The following is a 21,056-nucleotide window of genomic DNA, read 5'->3' as shown; positions in this document are numbered from 1 at the left end:
AAAAAACTTATATGAAAATTCAAAAAATTTTAGTCTTATCATTTTTTTTATTTAATATTGTTTAAATAAATTTCAACTGGTATTCGACTTATATCATTTTTTTTTCCCCATCTATTTTAAGGAACATAACAATTTTCCCTTATTGCTCTGGTAGGCTTTTTCTTTTTCTTTTTTTTTTTTTGTTTTTGTTTTTTTTGGGTGTGTGGATTATTTTTGATCTCTTAAACCAAAAGTATTGGGAAAAAAAAAATATTACTTTGCCACTGAAGTTTGAAATTTATTTTTTTCACAAATTTTTAAAATTTTAACATCATGTTTCACTATAATCTCTCACGGTTATTTATGTTCTCTTAAAGTATTAATAGATATATCCTTTCCCAATAATAACTCTTTTAACTTGAAATTTTTTTAGCGTTATAGTTTGTTATCAACTTAATCAGTACCTTGTCGATTATTTTAGCTTGTTTTTAGTAGTCAAATTATAGTTTAGTTTTTTGTTTGATTTAAATAACAATTTTAACTTTTATTTTACTTGTTTATATATACAAATGATCTATTTATCGTTCTATTTTTATATTTTTTTCGAGCGACATAATTATCATTTCAGTTATAATTTTTTAAGACAAATACAGTAATGGGTAGTAATAAATAACCAAAAAAAAAAAATATTTGTGGTTGGTCTTTGTAATTTTTTTTTTTTTTTTTGTATATTTGAATTAAAAAGGGTTAGAATTGTCCTTATGAAGAATAGGCTTCAATAAATTATAAACTATACACAATTTGACATAGTGCCTATTGAATTTCATTTCTGGTTTTACTGTTACACCCTTTTTTTTTCTTTTTACCGTTAACTTTTTTCATATTGTTATCATATGAGCAACACATGAAGCAAAAACTGAGATTCCTAAGTGTAATTTTGTATGATTTAGGAGGTGCAAAAATACCACAATTGATTAATAAATGAAAAATAAACATTAAGTGCTCGATTTTGATATTAAACCAGAGCCATCTTTTTCTCAACCACATGTAGACTGAAGGCAGTTGGACCTTGAAGAGTAGATCAAGGACATAGAGGTTATGGCTGATTAGCAGCAAGCAACTGTCAGTCAACTGGAGTGACAAAACAAGAGTTTTCAGGAATTAATAGACAGGATAATATAGGGTCAAGTACAAGCACTTTCATCAATTGATTTAATCCTAGTTTAAGTTATTCTTATACGTATTTTGTTTTGACGTTTAAGAACCTAACTTAGAGAGGTTTTCTTTCATTTATTTATTTATTTATTTTCGTGTTTTGTCATGCATATGATAACTTTTGTTATATTACTTCCACAATTTTTTTTCTTTATAATAATAATAATAATAATAATAATAATAATAATAATAATAATAATATTTCTAGCTATTAGATTGCTATAATCTTAATGTGTATATTAGATTGAAGTGCTAAAAGGGGTTTGAGTTGAAACACCTTCATCGGTAAGACGTTCATATATTAATTAAGTAAATTATCAAATTTCAATATTTGTTTGTGACTAAAATACTTTCTGTTACAATGAACTTTTATGACCCGAATGCGTAATTATGTTAATTATATTAAGTCAATAATTACATAAGTTTCCAGGGGTTTTGCATATTTGAACAAATTCAAAATTGATTATGTCTAGCAGAAATCGAGTTGAGGATTTAAAGAATTCAACCATGTTTCAAAATTGTTGAGCTATGCAATAGCGCAAGAAGTAAACAAAGTCTGGTAACATGCAGTTATACATTTCCTGCTTTTCTTCCCATTAAAAATTTTCATTGTAAAGTGATATCTCCTCATGAATTGAAGCATAGGTTTTGTTTATTTATTGATAATTCTTATATACTAAATATTTACTTTAAACAGGCTGACGAATTTGTTGATATTTTTTTTCTTGTTCTCTTTTAAGCAAGAATAGATTGATTAGAAATTGAATGAAATAGAAAGAATATATGAACTTTAAATTTTTTTTCTTGTTTCCTTGAAAGTACCTCTCTGTTTCATATGCTAATTGTAATTCAATCTCACGAGAGGATCAAGTTTCTTATTGGTGGATATGAACTTAAATTTTTCTTTTTATTTTTATTTTTTTCACTTTATTGTGAATTATCATCTTCTTTGGTAATATACTTTCACTATATTTTCAGTCTCAATGAGATTATTAAAATAGGAACAAATGAAGTTCATACTGAGATTATCAGTCATTAACTTCTCTTGGTTATGTGATTATTGTAGTCAAATCTTAAACATCTATACAGTCACAGAACAAAGCTTTTCCTTCAGAAGCAAAAGATGGAATATTGGATAAAAAATTTAAACATGAACAGCATTAGGAAATTGGACAATATTTCAACCACTCAATTTGGTAGCACATCTACTGCAGTCTTAGTCAAATTAAGTTTTACACAATGGTTATATAAGTTTTTTTTTTTTTTTTTTCCTTTAATCTAAAAAGGGCTTCTTCGTCCGTCAATCTGTTTTGTAATGTTACATAAAGTTTCATAGACAGATTATGTTGAGGTTGATTCTTCTACAACCCAAAAAAAAAAAAAAAAAAAAGAAACTGCAATTTTCCTCCTAAGTGTCAATGGCGATTTTCTTCTATTGGCTCAGCATGAGGTAATCGCAAATTTTATACTTGAATCTTAGTAAAAGTGCTTAGAAACAAAGGGATATAATGGATGAATGTACTCTTCAGAAACAAGTATAGAAGGTAATAAAGCACTGGATAATAGCTGTTAAAAAACAACATATAGTTGTTTCAAACACTTTGAATATGACACATTCAGAATTCCACAAAATGAGCACAGGTAGATACTAGAAAGAGTAATCAATATGCTGTTCATGCATCTATAACTCATGAACCTGCATTCTTCACCATGTTCTCTGCAACAATATGGCCTTCACTGGTCGTTCATGATCTGCATTAAACAAACAATTTAATTAGCAGAAGATTAGAGCGGATGCAGATGCCAAAATTCCACAAATTTGGCTAAAAACTATTTTTTATGTGGAAGTGTAAGCATTTTGCACAACTTATAGAAAATAAAGTGACAGAAAATCAATTTGTGGCATCACAGAACAGTGAAAGTTTTTCAAAGTTACTTGTATAGGTTATATATAAGGAACTTACTCAAAGCTTATATACCAGGAATAAATGAATGATCAGAAGAGATTTTTACCAAAGTAAGTTGGTTTAGCTGTAAATCTAGCTAGAATCAACTTCTCCAATAGCACAAGCAAAATGGCCTTTCTTTCTAATGAAGAATCATATCCTTGGTATTCTGACAACTTAGTTAATCGGTTTTACTTCTAAGTATTAGAATTAAACAAAATAAATCTTGCATTATTCTCAACACAGATTGCAAAATAACCTAGTCATTTGGTGTATGCACTACAATAGTTGTTCAAGTTGGTTGAAAACGTACACCCCATTTGTAGAGGTAGCTAGTGCTGCAAATTCAAATGGTCACAAAATCTTTAGTTTTTATTTATGAGGCATAGACATGTAGCTATATATGACATATTTATGTTTAATAAAGCCAGTCTGTGCTTCTAACCTTATTGATGGCATCAAGACCTTATAACCATAAACCATGTTCCCATACTTCTCCAATCTCTACACTTTTATAGATGCATTATTGCAACTTTATTTGGTCGCCTTGACAAAAATACAATTATAAGCTTACTAAATTCAAACTTGTTCAATATTTTTAACTAGCAGATTATGATACTTATAGTTTGTCCCCCAAAAAAAAAAAAAAATTTATGATACTTACAGAATCAACTTGATTTATTTTAATATTCACAGTGAAAGTACAGACAACCAATAGATCATGCTCACTATAGAGCAGAGCTAATTAATTAGAAATAAATTTTAATGAAAGCCTAATTTCATTAAGGAATTGGATATACATACATACATATATATATATATATATATATATATCTATATACTGTCCCCTTCAAGTGTGGACCCACGTATCTATATACGGAGAGGCATTAAATTCAAAAATATATGCCTCTCCACATGTGGATGTGTGTGACTCCACAAGTTAATAACTTGTGGATGTCTGCAGATGAATTTTATATTTGGTTATTTGTTTGTTTGTTTACTGATTGCTTTATTTCAGAATGGTTGAAAGTTGAACATTATTGAGACTCATACAGGGACAGCTAGCAAAGAAAGAGAATGTGAAATAGATAAGCTACAGTTTTGCATAGAAAATGAAGAAAAAATATAGCAAATCAACTAATTAGTATATGATTACCATGTAATTTGTCCTCGTCATCAAGGCTTTGACTTTTATCCTTTCTTGATTTTCACTTCATCTAAATAAGAACAGTTCTGTTCCAATGATTCGTCAACCAGTTTAGATGTATTAGATTAATAGATTTAAGTAATTGTATAATGAAAAAATTAATTAGATAAATAAAGTTATGCATCAATAAGTGAATGAGACCACTTATAAGGAAAATTTTAATGCGTAGAAAAGCAGGAAATGTATAATTACCTCTTTATGCTATTTGACTTCTTTCCATGTTTAGGATCCCAATAATATTCATATAAATCTCTAGTCTTTAGGGCATCATCTTCGCATATCTTTTTTATATGATCTGCAACAGAAGAGAAAATTAAAAGTGGTTAAACATATGAAAAACAATTTGAGGATAGGAAGCGTAAATGGTATGAAGGATTAATAGTACTGACTTAAAGCTTCAATAATTATCTAGTATTTATCATTTACTTGGGCGGCAAGGAAGACATTGGAATTGGTGAAGGAAAAATATCTGAAATCAGCAATATGAAAAACCGATTTTGAGGAAGCATCCAGCAGCTTATATGTGTGTGCATGTGTATAGAAATGTGCCTTGGTATCAGAGCTAGATTAGCCCCATCATGGTTGAATAACTATTAGAATATAAAAATTAGGCACACATCAAACACAAACTCGGAGCGTATATATCCTCTAGAATTAAATACTATGTTGAGGATAACAATCTTACACTACAGTCTACAGAGTGTCTGCCAAGAAAAGAAGAAACGAAAAGCTCCTTTTAATACCACCATATATATAAAAGAGTAAAAGCTTGTTACCTTGAGATTGCTGCTGGAGTAGAATATTTTCAATGCGTTTAATCTTCTTCCAATCTGCACCAATATCTTTTTGGCATCTTTGCAATAAGACTGGACAATCCACTATCTCCAGTGTCTCCAAATCTGGGAGGTCTTTTATTTCTGCGGGCAGAGATTTCAATTTAGGACATGAAAAAACTCCAAGTCTTTGAAGTTGTTTGAATTTCCCGATCCATCGTTGAAGATTCATTATGGTACAATGCCAGATCTCGAGCTCTTTAAGGGTGGTAACATGCTGAAGCCCCTCAGGCAGCGCCTTTAGTTTATGAACATTATCGAGTCTTAGAAACCGGAGGCTTTTGAGACTTCCCCACCTAATCTCTTCTTTAGAGCGACCATCCATATTCCCAATAATGCACAGACTTTGCAAATTGGACAGAGGAAAGGGATGGTAGTTTTTATCATTCACTGTCTGTTTGGAGGAGCTTTCATCATACATTGTCTGTTTGACAAAGCTTTTGTCTTTCATTGTATTTATGAATGTCACCAAGCTAGTGTTCTTCAACACTAACCATTCTTTTAAATTTGGGTAGAGTGGCATGGAATGCAACTTGGGGCAATCTTCGATAATCAATTTGGAAAGACGAGGAAATGCCAATGAAGCATCACTTTCTTCCCACCATCCCTCTAGATCAGGCAATTCTGTAAGCCTTACCTCTTCCAGTTTTTTAATGAATTCAGTTGATGCTGAGGGGGTGATTTCAGAATTGTGATAATCAGACTTGTTGGAGATATACTTCAAGCTAGGCATGTTGTCCAGTATCAATACCTTGAGAGTTGTAAGCTGAGTAAGCGGTTGTAGATTTTTGCATTTGCATTTTTGTAATGAAAATTTGACCAAATTTGTGAGCGAGAGAAGCCAATCTGAAAGCTTGTCACCCCTGTAGCCGAATAAAGCCAATTCTTTAAGTTTTGAGTTCGGCTTTAGACCTTCTAGTGTATCTTGAGACTTGTTTGCTGCTTTGTCAATGCCATCAGAATCCAGATCGAGCTCCCAAGATAATATTAAAGATTTAAGGTGCTCTTTCCGTTCCAAATTTGCAACCTTAGAATACTCAGCATCAACGTTTCTTAAATGTTTTATTTTCAGCTCTCCTCTCAAGTTGTTCAGCTCAGCTAATTCTTCCAGCGACTCCAAATCAACGTCCTTTGTATACAAACATTTTGGTAACGTTGGAGTTTGTTTACCATCTCCAGTGCTCCTTTTCAACACGAATTCTGATAAGGTCTCGAGTTGAGTTAGCTGACCAAGTCCAGGAGGCATATGAGTCAAACTGTAGCACCAATCAATCTCTAGATGTTTGAGTTGGACTAGTTTCCCGATATCTTCAGGCAGTTCTTTGAGTCCATAGCATGAGGAGAGTTTCAGTGTCATCAAAGATGGTATCGTGGTGATTGATTCAGGCAATACCTTAATAGCTTTGTTTTGAGAAAGATCAAGGTATCTCAGATACTTCAACTTTCCAATGGACTCTGGCACAGTTTTTATCCCTGTACTATGCAGATCCAATGTGCGTAACTTTTTGCATTTGGAAATGATTTTTTCACAAGCTGATTTGCGTAGTCTCTCCTTCTTATTTTCCACTTGCAACTGGCTAGCCAAAATAATTGATCGAATCCTGGGCCTTTTTTGGTGAATGAGCGAAGGAATTTTCCAGGACCGATCAAAATGAAAGTGAAATGAGACATTTTGAGTTCTTTCATCAATGATACGCTTATCCTTTTCCTTTAATGTGGCTAACCTTGATCTTCCAACAAGTACTGCTAGTTCATGTATAAGGTTTGGCATTTTGCACTTTGTTACAAAGCCATTCTCATGATCTACTTCCACTTGTTCAAACAAGGAATATCTCTCACATAAATCCTTAACATAGTCATAACCCACATCCTCCATTTGTTGTCCTCGTGATGGAAAAATCAACCCTTGTGCGATCCAAAGATGTATCAAGTTTTTCACATCAATTTCAGATTGTTGAGGGAACACACCACAGTAGGCAAAGCAATGTTTCAAATGTGGAGGTAGAACATCATAACTAAGTTTAAGGGAGGGCAAAATTTTTTCATTTACTACCTTCTGAAATTCGGTATTGAAGAAACTGGACCAATCTTCGGTTTCTAGATTTATAGAATTCAGTCTCTTCCCTACTGTCTCTAAGGCAAAAGGGTTTCCTCCACACCTTTTCACAATCCCCACAGCAATCTCCACAATTTCGGATTTGACTGGCTTTCCAGGAGGAAAAGCAAATCGTTGGAATAGATCACAAGAATTGCGTTCATCTAGATGGGTTAACATATGGACGTCCTTCTCTGTACTCGCAGTAATCTTTCCAACAAGTCTACTACGGGTAGTTATTAATATTCTACTCCCATCACCAACAACATTTGCTAATAAGTTTTTGAATGCTAGCCACATTTCAGAATGCATATCCCAAACCCCATCAAGTACAAGAAGCAGGCGTTTTCCATCTATTGCTTTTCTAAGCTCATAATACAATTCATCTTCATTAAGGTTGTGGAGGTGTTGCTTCTTTTTCTCTATAAAACTAATTATCTCATCAGAAGTTTCAGAATGAATGGTTTTCTGATGAGTAGTAGTCTTGCAATTTTCAGGATCAGTACGGATTCTCTCATGAAGACTATTCTTAGCTTTGGACACAATGATTCCCTCAACAAGTGATCTCATTCTCATGTTGAAATCATAAGGGACATTAACCCAGATTGGCAAATCAAAGTTGGTCATCTGCTCTTGGAACAAGTTTAGAGCGAGTGTGGTTTTTCCTAATCCTCCATAACCTACTATGGCCACAACCGCTACATGCTGCTCTTGATCTCCATTTGTTGATCTGTCCTCCACAAGTTTTTCTTTCACAACCTTTTTATGCTCGTCCAACCAACTATCTAAATTGAGCATATCCACCAGCGGGTCCCACTCCTTAGTGATAATTTTATGAGGCTCTTCGGTCGTAGCAGTGGCTTTGCCTCTAGCGGCAACGTCTTTTATGATGTTTTTCATTTGTCCACCTAGCTTGTCCCCCAAGGAAACTAGTTGTTTTGAGTTTGGAACCGGTTTGGTTGCCTGAGACCAAAATTGAAACGGACCCTCAATTAAAAATTTTATAATAGTCCTAATTTAACACCAAAAAAAATGAAAATGACTATTGAACTCATTAATTTTATATTAATTATTGTGATTCCCATAATCATTTTAATTTTTTTTGTATTCCTTTTACAAAATATATTGGCGATATTAATATTTAAAAAAAAAAGTTGTAAATTTATTTATGTTCTTGTTTGTCTTGTATGATTTTATATTACTTTTAGTTGATCATAATATCATATAATTTATCACTTCGATCTAAAATCAGTGGCAGAGCCACGTTGGAGGGTGCGCCCCCCAAGCTTTCTAAAATTTTTAGATATATATAGTGATTTTCAAAAAATTAAGACAATAATATGTTTCAATAGATAATTGGCCACCCCTATCCCAAAGTGTTTATCTTTTGTATATACATTATCATCTTTTGCAAGTACTGTTTATAATTTATTTAGTTGGTAGATGTTAATATAATTATATATTGAGTATTCTTGGATTTATACTTTAGTGCTTGATATTTATTTTACTTGTATTTACTAAAACTTTTGGTATTAATTCATTTTCATTTTTTTTAATTTCTAGTTACTTGATTAATAGTGTTCTTCTTTCATATTAATTAAGTTTTTATCTTGATTCTACTATTTTATTTGGCTAAAATAAATACATCTTATAATGTCTCTACTTCAATAATCCATCCAAAATCAAAATCCTACGAATTTTTTTTTTTTTCCAAAACATACCAACTAAATGTTTTTCTAAAAAATTATACCTCGTTGCAATAAAAATTGAATTAACAAGTCTTTTGGGTTGCTATGTATTTAATCTATTAATAATAATGTTGGGTAAATTTTTATTTTTTTACACATAAAGTCATTGTTGAAGCTCATAATTTTGACTTTATTCACAACATAAAACGCTCTGAACTATTTGGCTTTGACAAATAACCCTCGATATTATAGAAAATCGCCCTCAAACTATTAAAAATTTACAGGTAAAAAAAAAATATACATCAAGACAAAAATACCCATATAAAAAAAGTATAAAATATAATTTTGTTAAATTTTCAAAATGAAGAAATTCATTTAATTAAATTAATATTGTTTTGAATATTTTATTTTTCAAAGAAAATATTATGATTTAAAATTTTTTGAAGATTATATTATATTTAATATTTTGTTAAGAAAATATTATTATTTAGTTTCTTTCGGAAGAAAATATTATTTTTAATATTGTTTTTGAATAAAATATTATTTTTAATATTAAGATACTAAGAAAAAGAGTAAATTTCTTTCACCATTGCTAAGGTTTAATGTAAATACAATTTAATCATTTTAGTTTCAAAAATATTAATAGCCTCCCCTCAAGTTTCAAAAAATCATCATCTTCCTCACCCATTGTTCCAATCATATGTATCCCTCGATTTAACATCATTTAGACTCCCTATAGGGTTGCTACATGTATTTTTTTAAATTGTAATCAGTCCAATCCTCAAAAGGTCCAATGAAATGTTTTATAGAAGAAATTTGGATTAAATTATTTGAAAAATAATATAATGGGTTTGCCAAAAGGCTTTTTTTTTTTTTTTGGCTCAAATTAAATTTTTTTAACATTCATTGTAATAACCTGTCTTGTAAATGCCTACAATTTTTAAATTTTGATTGGTTTGACTAACTAAACCATATGAAGCTCCCATGTTTGACTTTTCTAAAGTCAAGATTTTGGTGTAATTAGTATAACATTGCATAGAGCTTATAGACATGAGTTTATGGACTAGTGGTTTTTAAATATACTTTTTTGAATCTAAATTTTAATCAGCGCAATCCTTAAAGTCAATGAAATATTCCTTAAAAGAAATTTGGATTAAATTATTTGAGAAATAGTACAATGGGTGTGCCAAAATGGTGTTTTTTTGTCAAATTAATTTTTTTTTTTTTTTAACATTCAATGTAACAATTTGTCTTGGTAAATATCTATAATTTTAAATTTTTGATTGATTTGACTAATTAAACCATGAACGGGTCCTATGTTTGACTTTTTCTATGGTCAAGATTTTGGTCTAATTAGTATATCATTGCATAGAGTTTATAGACAAGAGTTCATGGAATGGTGGTTTTGAGTTATGGTTGAAAATTTATAGTTTTCAGAAGTTTTGAATATCAATATTATATGAGTGTTCAAATCAATCTCGATTTTTGTTTGTTAGTGGACACAAGGTTTATATATATCTAAGAGTGTGTGCCTTAGGAACTTAACATTTTTAAAATATCGAAATTGCCCTTAGAAACCCTCAGCCTTGTGTACCAAGTAGACCTGTGGATTGAACTGGTTCGACCCATTTCTAGCAATCATTTCAATTGGATTTTTGCCAATTGACTTGTTTTCCATTATCCATCATGCACTACCCTAGCTTGTAGCCTAACGAAATTGGACCAAGTCCTCCAATTTTCAAAAGGTCATATCTAAGTCGGGCCAATGAAATCATGGTGATGCCATTGCAGGTCTCCAATAGATTGGCCAAATTTTTGGCTGTTTCAAGGTGATCCATACCTTTGTTCTCCCTATTTTAGACCCTCCGAGCTTAAATTCAGGTTTTTTTTTATCAAGATTCTTCATAGTTTAAAAGATCCATTAATCTCAGATTTAGTCAAAGTTTCTAACCAGGTTTTGATCACTATCGAGATTTTTGGACCTAGTTGAGTATACCATTGTTTTCCCCATCTCATGGGCTTTCCATTGATATATTATTTGTTAATTTTGAAATTGTTTGAGTATATTTCCATTTTTGAATCAATTAATTAAATAACATATAAAATGAACTATATTTGGACAATCTAGGATTGGTGTTAGGATTGTATTCCTAGACGTTAGTAGGACTCATTAGAAGGTTTAATTGTATAAAATTGGCTTCTGGTAAAAAATAAAAAAAAAAAAACCTAATTTTTGGTATTAGGATTTAAGGATTCGCAGTATAATTGGATCATCTAGTATCCAATATATATAATTTTATAGTTATATAAATTATTTTAGAAAACATTTCATCTAGGCTTCCTAAGGTTTGTATTAATTTGAATTTTATTTCTCAGATTTTGAAAATTACAACTGAAAATTATTGGGGGTGTAGATGAAATTATTTTGAATTTTATTTCTCAGATTTTGAAAATTACAACTGATATTTTTATTGGGGGTGTAGATGAAATTATTTTGAAGTGTGTAAATGAAATAGCAGAAAAGAAAAATGAGGACTGTATGAAATTTAATGGAGGTAAATCATATCTTTAAAACCATAGGAATCAAATTATATTTAAATTAAATCTTAAAAGAGGTAAATGAAGCTGACCATCATTTTAAGATATTTAGTAGCCCAAACCTCAAAGGATGCAGACGGGATATTGTCTGAAAAAATGAATAAATTATTCGAAAAATATATAATGAGAATGACAAAAGGGTACTTTTGTCAAATTAAAATTATTTTCAACATTTTATTGTTTTAAAGAGGCAATTTGTTATACATGATCATAGTTATGGTGTTTTATTTGTTACTTTAATAGCTCAAGGAGGTTCATCGTAAGAGTCAAATAGTTCAAGGGGTTTTATATAATTTTCTCCAAATATAATAAAAAAGTATATTTTTTTCTTAGAAAACTATTATAATCCCCTTTTTATTAATTCCAAAATTTATTTTACATTAAGGTTTAATTTGTAAAATTTTTCTCTAGTAAAGGGGTTATTTGTTATTCATATAGTTAGAGGGAGTAATGTAGTTTGTCTTATAAATAAAATAGTGGGGTTTAAACGGATTGTAAGAGAATAAAAAAAAAAAGTTAATTGCATTTTGATATTCTTAACTTTTATAATTTTACAATTTTGGCCATGAATTTCAAAAGTTGCAATTTAAGCCGGCCACTGATTTACAATTTGCTGCAATCGATGATGCTTGAACCTTTCACCAATAGGATTTAACAATTGTCGTATGTGCAGGTCATATAATAGGTATTTAACTGCCTTAAATTTTAAAGTAGAATATATTAAAGTATAAAATTTTAAAAGTATAGGATATTAATTTTAGAAAAGTTGCAATTCGATATCCCACATGCAACTTACATGAGATGATTGTTAACACTGTCATTAGTCAAAAATCAAATATGATCTAAACTTCATCAAATTATAAATTGAGTGCTTAAATCGTGATTTTTAAAAATTAAAAGTTTAAATCACCAAACTATAAAAGTGGAGAATACTAAAATGCAAATGCTGAAAAACAAATATCCGAAAAACAGAACAATTTTGATATAGGAGTGTAAATTAAGAGATAAATACAAAAATCCCTATTCAACTTTCATTTGTATTTCTAATTTCCTCATAAACTTTTTTTCCCCCTTTTCAAACAAATTTTCCCTCCTATTATATTCAATATCCACGTGAGTTTCACGAGCATGCTGGTTGACCTGAAATTTTAGGCTTTTATTCAAGCCTGTTTGGTTCTGATTTTGTCAAGGAGTTTAAGAGTCCTCCATGTTTGTGCACAGAGGAGGTTAAGAATCCAACCGACAACAGGGTTTAAATTTTATTTGTAAATCGAAAGGCTTTTTTTTTCCCCTTCCAATTTTCTTTTGATATTAGGTTGAAATGGGTTTGATGTATGTTGAATTACTTTTTATTTTTATTTTTTGGATTTCCTAAACTTACTATTAGAGGTGAATCATCATCATTTTTTTATATATTTCTAACACTCCTCTTTTATGTTCGTTCTTTTTGTACTCAGTTTGGATTTTTATATATGATTTTACTTTTGGGAGAAGTTGAGTTTCGTGCAAAAGACAAAGGATATTTAAGCACTCTAAAATCATATTGGATTATCATTTTGTTTATACTTTCTCTAACAACGCATAGTAGTAAAATATCAATTTTGTTTTTTGACGTGGAATTGAATGTTAACTTAATTAGCAAAGGCTTTTTAACAAATACAAATAGTTATAATAAACAAAGGTAATTTGTAATTGAGAAGGAAGTAGTACTAGTGCGTACCTCATTGTAGACCTCTTCCATCAAGTCGTCTGCTTTATACAATGCATCTTCAAGTGTAACCAATGTACTTTTGACTTCATGGTTCTTGATCTTCTTCTTCTCTGCACCAACCGGTATGCCTTTCATTCTTGAACTAAAGGTCCCTTGAAGTAGTTCTTTCAGCTTATCCTCATCGCTTGCCAGTAGATCTTCGACTTGCTTTTTCGCTGGATCATCAGTTAAAGCCTCAATGATGGGTGAAATAAAGGCTTTAAGTCCTTCCACATCTTTTTTTCTTATTTGCACAGCTGCATACCATAGCTTCAGAAGGATCGAATCGGTAATGACAGAGACTGTAGATTCTTCCATGAGTGGTGTTCTGAAAATTAAGGTTGATCACAACGAGAAAGAGAACGATTGTGTTGAGAAAGAGATAATTAAGGTGCTTTCCTTCTTTTTCCCCCTGTAATTTTTTATATAGCTTTTTTTTTTTTTTTTTTGTTCTTGTTAATCACAACGAGAAAGAGAATGATTGTGTTGAGAAAGAGATAACTATGGTGCTTTCCTTCTTTTTCCCTGTAATTTTATATATGTCTTTCTTTTTTATTCTTGTTGTACGTGGCAAATTTTAATTAGCATATTTAATTTTATTATTTTTATTTTAAAATTTTAAAAATAAATTCTTTAATATTAATTATTTAAATTATCATTATAAATTTTATTGGTGATTATTCACTAGTATTTTTGTTTCATTTTAATTTGTCATTTTTTTTATTTATTTTATGAGTTGGGCAAAACTAACTCTGAAGTCTCTACAATTTTTATTTTTTAGTTTAATATAATTTTATTTTCATTTGATAACCTCCAAGTTGTCTAAAGTTGGACAAAACCATTAAATGCTAATGGAATCCTAAGATCCATTCATTTTTAATCATAAATTTATTTTCTTTGCATTTTCCTTTTAATTTCTGATCATTAATCTATTCCAAAGTAATAATTAAAAAAAAAAATCATCTCTTATTAGAAACATAAAACAGAAAAAAAAAATTAGGGTAAAAAACTGGATAAACTGTTAAGATTCATTATATTTAGGAGCTTTGTCACCATTATATAATTTTTTGGAATTTAAAAGCTATCAAATGCATCAAAAAATAAAAATCTCAAAATAATTTAAGAGGTATCAGATGTAACAAAAAATAAAAATATGAAAGTAAACCTTTTTTATCAATTAAATGCCAAAATAAACTTTGCTTGTACCAAAGGTACGAAAGTGCATTTAAGCCTTTATTGTAATATGTGTGCATTTTATAGTGCATAATTGACAACAAATTAGATTATATATTTCAAGCTTCATTGAACTTTTTCTAAAGTGTAAGCGCACATACATGCAATACTATGGAGTAACGTGTAAGCTATGTGTGTCTCAACAATCGGCCACATTAGCCAGACCCTCTCGTTCTAGACCCACATGCATTTTAATGGCTGGTGAATACTGCGTTGGAGCCGTATAGACTATGGTTGTAAAAACAAATAATATATATCAAGATACTTATCAAATTTATTTATAAAATAATATATTTTAAAATATTATTAATTAATATAATTATATAATTTAAATTTAAAAAATTAAATTTTTAAATAGATTGATAAATTAAAAAGATAAATCAATTAAATATTAACACATCATCTATCCTATCGTTTGAAAATAAATTTGGTTAACTTATTGGTAATTATGATATTATTGTATAAAAACTATATGCTACCAACTGCATATGTAATGGTTCCTCTTAGCCAGGATGGAACTAGAATTGGATGTTTGGGGAGCCAAAATATAAAGTGAAAAAATTAAAATTATATTCTATGTTCTATATGTATACATATATAAATATATATATATATATATATATTTCTTTTTCCATAATAAAAGTTTATTATAAGTAATATTATGAGACAAAAAATGTGCATTTGATTAGTGTAGAAATTAAAAGGTTTTTTAAGGAAATTTTAATTTGTCAACCAATTATTATATGCATAAGTATGATAGCATCATCTGTCAAAAATACATATATAGATATGACATCGACTAAAAAACTGATCAATTTCAAAATAAAAATTTTATTGTGGGTAAGAAAACATTAAAAAAAAAAATTATAAACTTTGATAAACATTAGGTAATGTTAAATGAAAGTATAAATACAAAACTTATTTACCATTTTTTAATTATAATATGATATTGTAAGAGCATATGAAATTATTTATTGAAACTATTATAAGATGGAATTGAATTAACTATATTTATTTTGAGGGAAGTTGATTACCAAATTTATGGATCTAAAAGTAAAAAGAGCACAAAGAGAGAGGGGGCCATATAAAGGTATGTCCCTGCACTTAGCAATCACTTGGAAATTGAAAATATGTAGAAAATTTAGACGTTCTGTTTTCTGACCATTTTTTAAAAATTTTTATTTCGCTCTTTGTTTGTTGATATTGTCGTTAAGCGACTTTGTATTTCACGGGTACTTAATACAAGAAGACAAACGAAAACAAAAAAGTTAAAAAAAGAAAAAAGAAAAAAGAAAAGGCAGTGCCTAAAGAGAAAGGGATCAAATTTTACTGACAGATCAAATCCTACTTTTTCTTTTTAGTTGAAAGATCTTGACATAAATGCATTTTAAAATATGAATGATTAAATACTTTACATTTTAAATATTTCTTTTTAGCAATATGCATAATAGCTTTAACTTTTTTCTTTTCCTTTTTTTTTTTTTTTTTTTTTGGGCACCATTGTACATTCATTTTTATTTTTATTTTTATGTTAACTTTTTTAATAGAACTATTACATGTTTGGTACATGAAGAGAAAAATGAGGATAAAAAGTAAAATTTTGTATAATTTAATATGTAAAATGCAAAAAATTTCAAATAAAAGAATTAACGAAAAATCAATAAATTATTATTATTATTATTATTATTAAAGAGAATTGGTATTCTTTTAATAAAATAGTAAAGTGTTAATGGAATTCAAATGTATTTTTTTTAAAAAAAATAATATGTAAATATTATAAGAATTCCAAAAATTGAATAAATACTTATAATAAAAATCGAGTTTTTATAAAATCAAAAAGAACAGTTTTTATAAAATATGTTATTTTATTTATTACATGTCTTTTTATACATATATTTATTAATTTTTAAAAAATACTTTTTGAGATTTTCTAATATGTGTTTTTCTTTTTTTTCTTTTTTGAATAAAAGTTGACGTTTTGAAAATATTGATTTTTTTAATGCTTGTTCAAATTTTTATTGGTATTTATTTATTTTTTATATCTGTTTTATTTTTATAAAATCTAAGTAATAATTTGTACATATTATGAAGATTCTAAATAAAAAATAGAGACCCATAATATTATGAAGAGATATATGAAATCTATAAATCGGAAATTAGTATTATTAAATATATTATTTTATTTATTACATTTATTCTTTATTTATTTTTATTTTTTTGGTAAAGAAACTTATAAGATTTTCTAATATGTTTTTGTTTCATAAAATTTTTGCTTTTCCAAATATATATATATATATATATATATATATATATATATATATATATATTTAATGCATGTTTAATTTTTTATTGGTCTTTATACATTTATTTGTTCTTTAGGACATCTATTATATGTGAACATTTTCAGTTTTTATTTTTAAAACATTATTTTTTTTTACTTACCTATTTAAAAAATAATCGTATAGTTTAATAATTTTTTTTTTATTTTATATAATTTTTTTTATTTAGAAATATTTGCACTATGCATCCTAAAATTTTATAAAATAGCATTTGGCATCCTTACTTTTGATCCCATGTACCAAGTAATTCCATTAAAAAGTTAAACGTAAAATAAGAGGAGAAAGCAACAGTACACCCAAAAAAAAAGTTTATGGTGCATAATGCCAACAATAAATTACGAGCAATAATGCCAAAAATAATTATGAGCCAACGTCTCAAATCATATATAATTTAAGATATAATGATATCAACATCTCTTTTATAATGATTGTATTTCACAACTAACAAAAGTACACAAAATACAAAATTCAAGGCTAGGCTTAAGAGTGTAAGGTAATTGAGACCAAGACTTTTACACTGTGCATGCAAACTTTTGGGATTAGGTCTTATCTAATCAATGATATAATGCAATATTATTTAGAAAAAAGTAACATAGAGATAAAATAAATTAAACGGCTAATGGCATTTAGCAATCACTTGAAAATTAAACTTTTGAGATTACGTTTTGCCTAATCCAGGATATAGCGCAACATTATTTAGAAAAAAATAACAAAGTGATAACGTAAACAAAATTGCTAATGCATTATTTAGAAAAAAAAGTAACAAAGTGATAACATAAATAAATTGCCACGGTTCCACCTAGCAATCACATGGAAATTGGAAACATAAAAAACATTTAGATATTATGCTTTCTAATTTTTTTTCTAAAATTTTTTATTACACTGTTTGTTTTTTGTTTTTTTATTTTTTTTGTTGTTGTTGTTTGTTGATGAGATTCGAATCCAGCTCATAGACTAAAATGTTATTATCTCTTTCCATCAAGATTACCACACAGTCTCTTTCGCAATCTGTTTATTGATATTGTCGTTAAGCAACTTTGTATTCAATAGGTATGTAACATAAGAAGACAAAGGAAAAAAAAGAGTTAAAAAAAAAAAAAAAGAAAAAAAAAAGGGGGGAAGTGCCTAAAGAGAAAGGGATCAAATTTTAGTGATTGATCAAATCTTACTTTTTCTTTTTAGATTTTCTCTTAAATTAAATGAAGGACATTGACATTAACATATCTTAAATTATAATCGATTTGATATTTTACAATCCTAATTTTCTTTTTGACAGTAAGCAGTTTAAATTTCAATTTTTTTTTTTCATTGTTGCATCTTCATTTTTATTTTTATTTTTCTTTTAACTTTTTAATAGAATTATCATATGGCTGTTACATGAAGAGAAAAATGAGGAGCAAACTGAAATTTTGTATAATTTAAAGTGCAAAGTGCAAAATTTTCAAATAAAAGAATGGAATTAATTAAAAATCAATAAACTTTTTATTACTATTATTATTATTAAAGAAAATTGGTATTCTTTTAATAAAATAGTAAATTTTTATGGAATTCAAATATAATTTTTGAAAAAAATTATATAAATATATATATATATATATATTATAGTATGCGAAAAGTAGAATAAATACTTTAATAACAATCAAGTTTTAATAAAATCTAATACAAGTGTTTGGAATATTATTTTTATAAAATATATTATTTTATTTATTACATGTATTTTTTATACTTATATTTATTAATTTTTGAAAAAATATTTTTGAAATTTTCTAATATGTTTGTTCTTCTTTTTTTATTTTATTTTATTTTATTTTTAAAAGTTTATCTTTTTCAAATTATTGATTTTTTTGTGTATGTTTGAAATTTTATTGGTTTTTATTTCTTTTATATCTATTCTATTTTTATAAAATCTAAATAATAATTTGTACATATTGTGAAGATTCTAAATAAAAAAAGCGATAAGATATATATAAGATCTATAAATTGGAAAAATGTTATTATTAAATATGTTATTTTATTTATTACATGTATTTTTTATTTTATTTATTTTTTTAGAAAAAGAAACTTAAAAGATTTTTAACTTTGTTTTTGATGTATAAACTTTTTACTTTTTCAAATATATATATATATATATATATATGCACGCATTTTTTCTAATGCATGTTTAATTTTTTTATTGGTCTTTATTTATTTATTTTTTTAGGATATCTATTATATGTGACGATTTTCATTTTCATTTTTGAAACATTATTTTTTATTTTTTATTTTTTATTGATTAATTGAAAAAATAATTGTGTCGTGTAATAATTTTTTATTTAGAAATTTTTGAACTTTGCACCCAGAATTTTTATAGATTATATTTTGCATCTTCATTTTTGGTCCTACATGCCAAGTATGTGAAAATTTTGTTAAAAAGTTTAACATTAAAAAGAAGGAGGATGAAATATCTATATAATATATAAAAGTTTTCCTAAAAAATTGTCAATAAAAAAATTCATCTCCCTCTTTTTTCTATTATTTATGATTCTATCAAAATATTAATCAGTATCAAATGAAACAGTTATTTAAAAATATGAATTTTTTTATATTTTATTAGTTGTATTAAAAAACATATGTTTCTATTATTACAATATTATATGTGACATAATGTGCATCTCCAATATATAGTTCCGAATTGAAATATATGACATAATTTAGGGTTTAGAGTCCTAAAACCTAAATCGTAAAATTACATAAATAATATAATTTTATTTAATATGTACAAAAAATTTGAGATATTCTTTTTTAAACATAGTAAAATAAGACTTATATTCAAAACAAAATTTTAATTTTTTTTATTTGATATATCCTTTGATCCATTATATCCAAAAATATATATTTTTATTATTATAATATTATATATGACATTTGATTAAGGGAACCTTGATTAGGATAAAAATGTTAAAGTCTATAATTAGGCCAAAAATATAATATTCTATTTGTAAAATAATAAATTAAAGTGTATCTCCATTTATAACATATTTTAAATACTTTTATATATAAAAATGTGATTATATGAAAAATAATAAAGATATTTTTCTTAGTTGAACATATAAAAATTTACATAAAAAAAAAATAGTTTTAGTTTATCAGTGAAAAAAATTAAAATATTCTCTTCAGAATATAATTGTTAAACATGGTAAAGTAGGATTTATATTTAAAACAAATTTTTTGATTTTATTTTATTTACCGAATAAATCAAATATATTTGGCTTTTCATGAATACAGAAAAATTAATTACTTACAAAAAATAAAAAAAATATAGCTAGAATAAACAACATTAAAAAAATTTATAATCTATATATTAGTAATTTTGTTGGTTTATTATATTTATTTTATCGTAAAATAAAAAGATGTTATATATGGTAATTTATAATGAGATATTATATACTAATACATACATATATATGGATACGTAATAAATTAAATTTCAATATCCAAATATATAGATATCAATAATAAAATTGATCTTGTTCTTCGATCTTTTTAAAATATATGTAACCACAAGTAAGTTATTTTGTAAAGTAAAAAATGTGTTCATAGGGCATATAATAATAATAATAATAATAATAATAATAATAATAGTAATAAATATAATTAAATTGTATTATGAGGATTTAATATAGAAAAATTATTTATTACAATTAATCAAAAAATATATTTGAATTTGAATTTTATAGATAGAAAATATTATATAAATAAATTTGAATTTGTATTTGAATTTCATAGATGGGAAAAATTAGACAGGTAAACACTTTTGAATTTGAATTCTATAATTGAATAGTATTATATATAAAAGGTTAAATTTTTAGTTCTTAACAAACTTTTACGATATAGATTGAAAAAATTATGATCCAAATATACTTAGTAATAATAAAATTTTTAAATAAATTTTCATAAATGGCTGAAAATGTTGGTTTTATCAATCAGATCAATACTAATAAGATACAGTAGATGTTCAAAATTCTATTTTTAAAACTTTAGAAGGTTCCAAACTTTGATAATAAATCACAAATTAATAATGTTGAAATGATTTTAATGGATGAACTTGTATATATATATTTTTTAATTTTCATTAATTTTATTATTGTTGTTGTTTTAGTATATTTAATTTTTATTTATTCTTAATTTGTTGTT

At 26.9% G+C, this 21,056-nt stretch overlaps 1 protein-coding gene across 2 annotated transcripts; it reads right to left on the bottom strand.

Moving 5' to 3' along the window:
* Nucleotides 1–2,628: 2,628 nt before the first annotated feature.
* Nucleotides 2,629–13,799, bottom strand: LOC112491766 (putative disease resistance protein RGA4). Of its 2 annotated transcripts, XR_009635577.1 has the most exons (5): nucleotides 13,282–13,799; nucleotides 5,124–8,238; nucleotides 4,540–4,642; nucleotides 4,297–4,373; nucleotides 2,629–2,946 (listed from the first exon to the last, which is right to left on the bottom strand). XR_009635577.1 is itself a non-coding variant. In XM_060814151.1 (4 exons), the coding sequence occupies exons 1-4, from the start codon at nucleotides 13,627–13,629 to the stop codon at nucleotides 4,358–4,360; spliced, it is 3,582 nt and encodes a 1,193-aa protein (XP_060670134.1). In that variant the 5' UTR covers nucleotides 13,630–13,799; the 3' UTR covers nucleotides 2,953–4,357. The 2 variants fall into 2 exon arrangements, 1 of the variants encoding a protein (XP_060670134.1); XM_060814151.1 differs by lacking the exon at nucleotides 2,629–2,946 and having other exon boundaries at nucleotides 2,953–4,373.
* Nucleotides 13,800–21,056: the final 7,257 nt, after the last annotated feature.

The sequence above is a fragment of the Ziziphus jujuba genome, chromosome 2 (assembly GCF_031755915.1).
Source record: "Ziziphus jujuba cultivar Dongzao chromosome 2, ASM3175591v1".
Classification (NCBI taxonomy): Eukaryota; Viridiplantae; Streptophyta; class Magnoliopsida; order Rosales; family Rhamnaceae; genus Ziziphus; species Ziziphus jujuba.
This window is presented reverse-complemented; position numbering and strand designations above follow the sequence as displayed.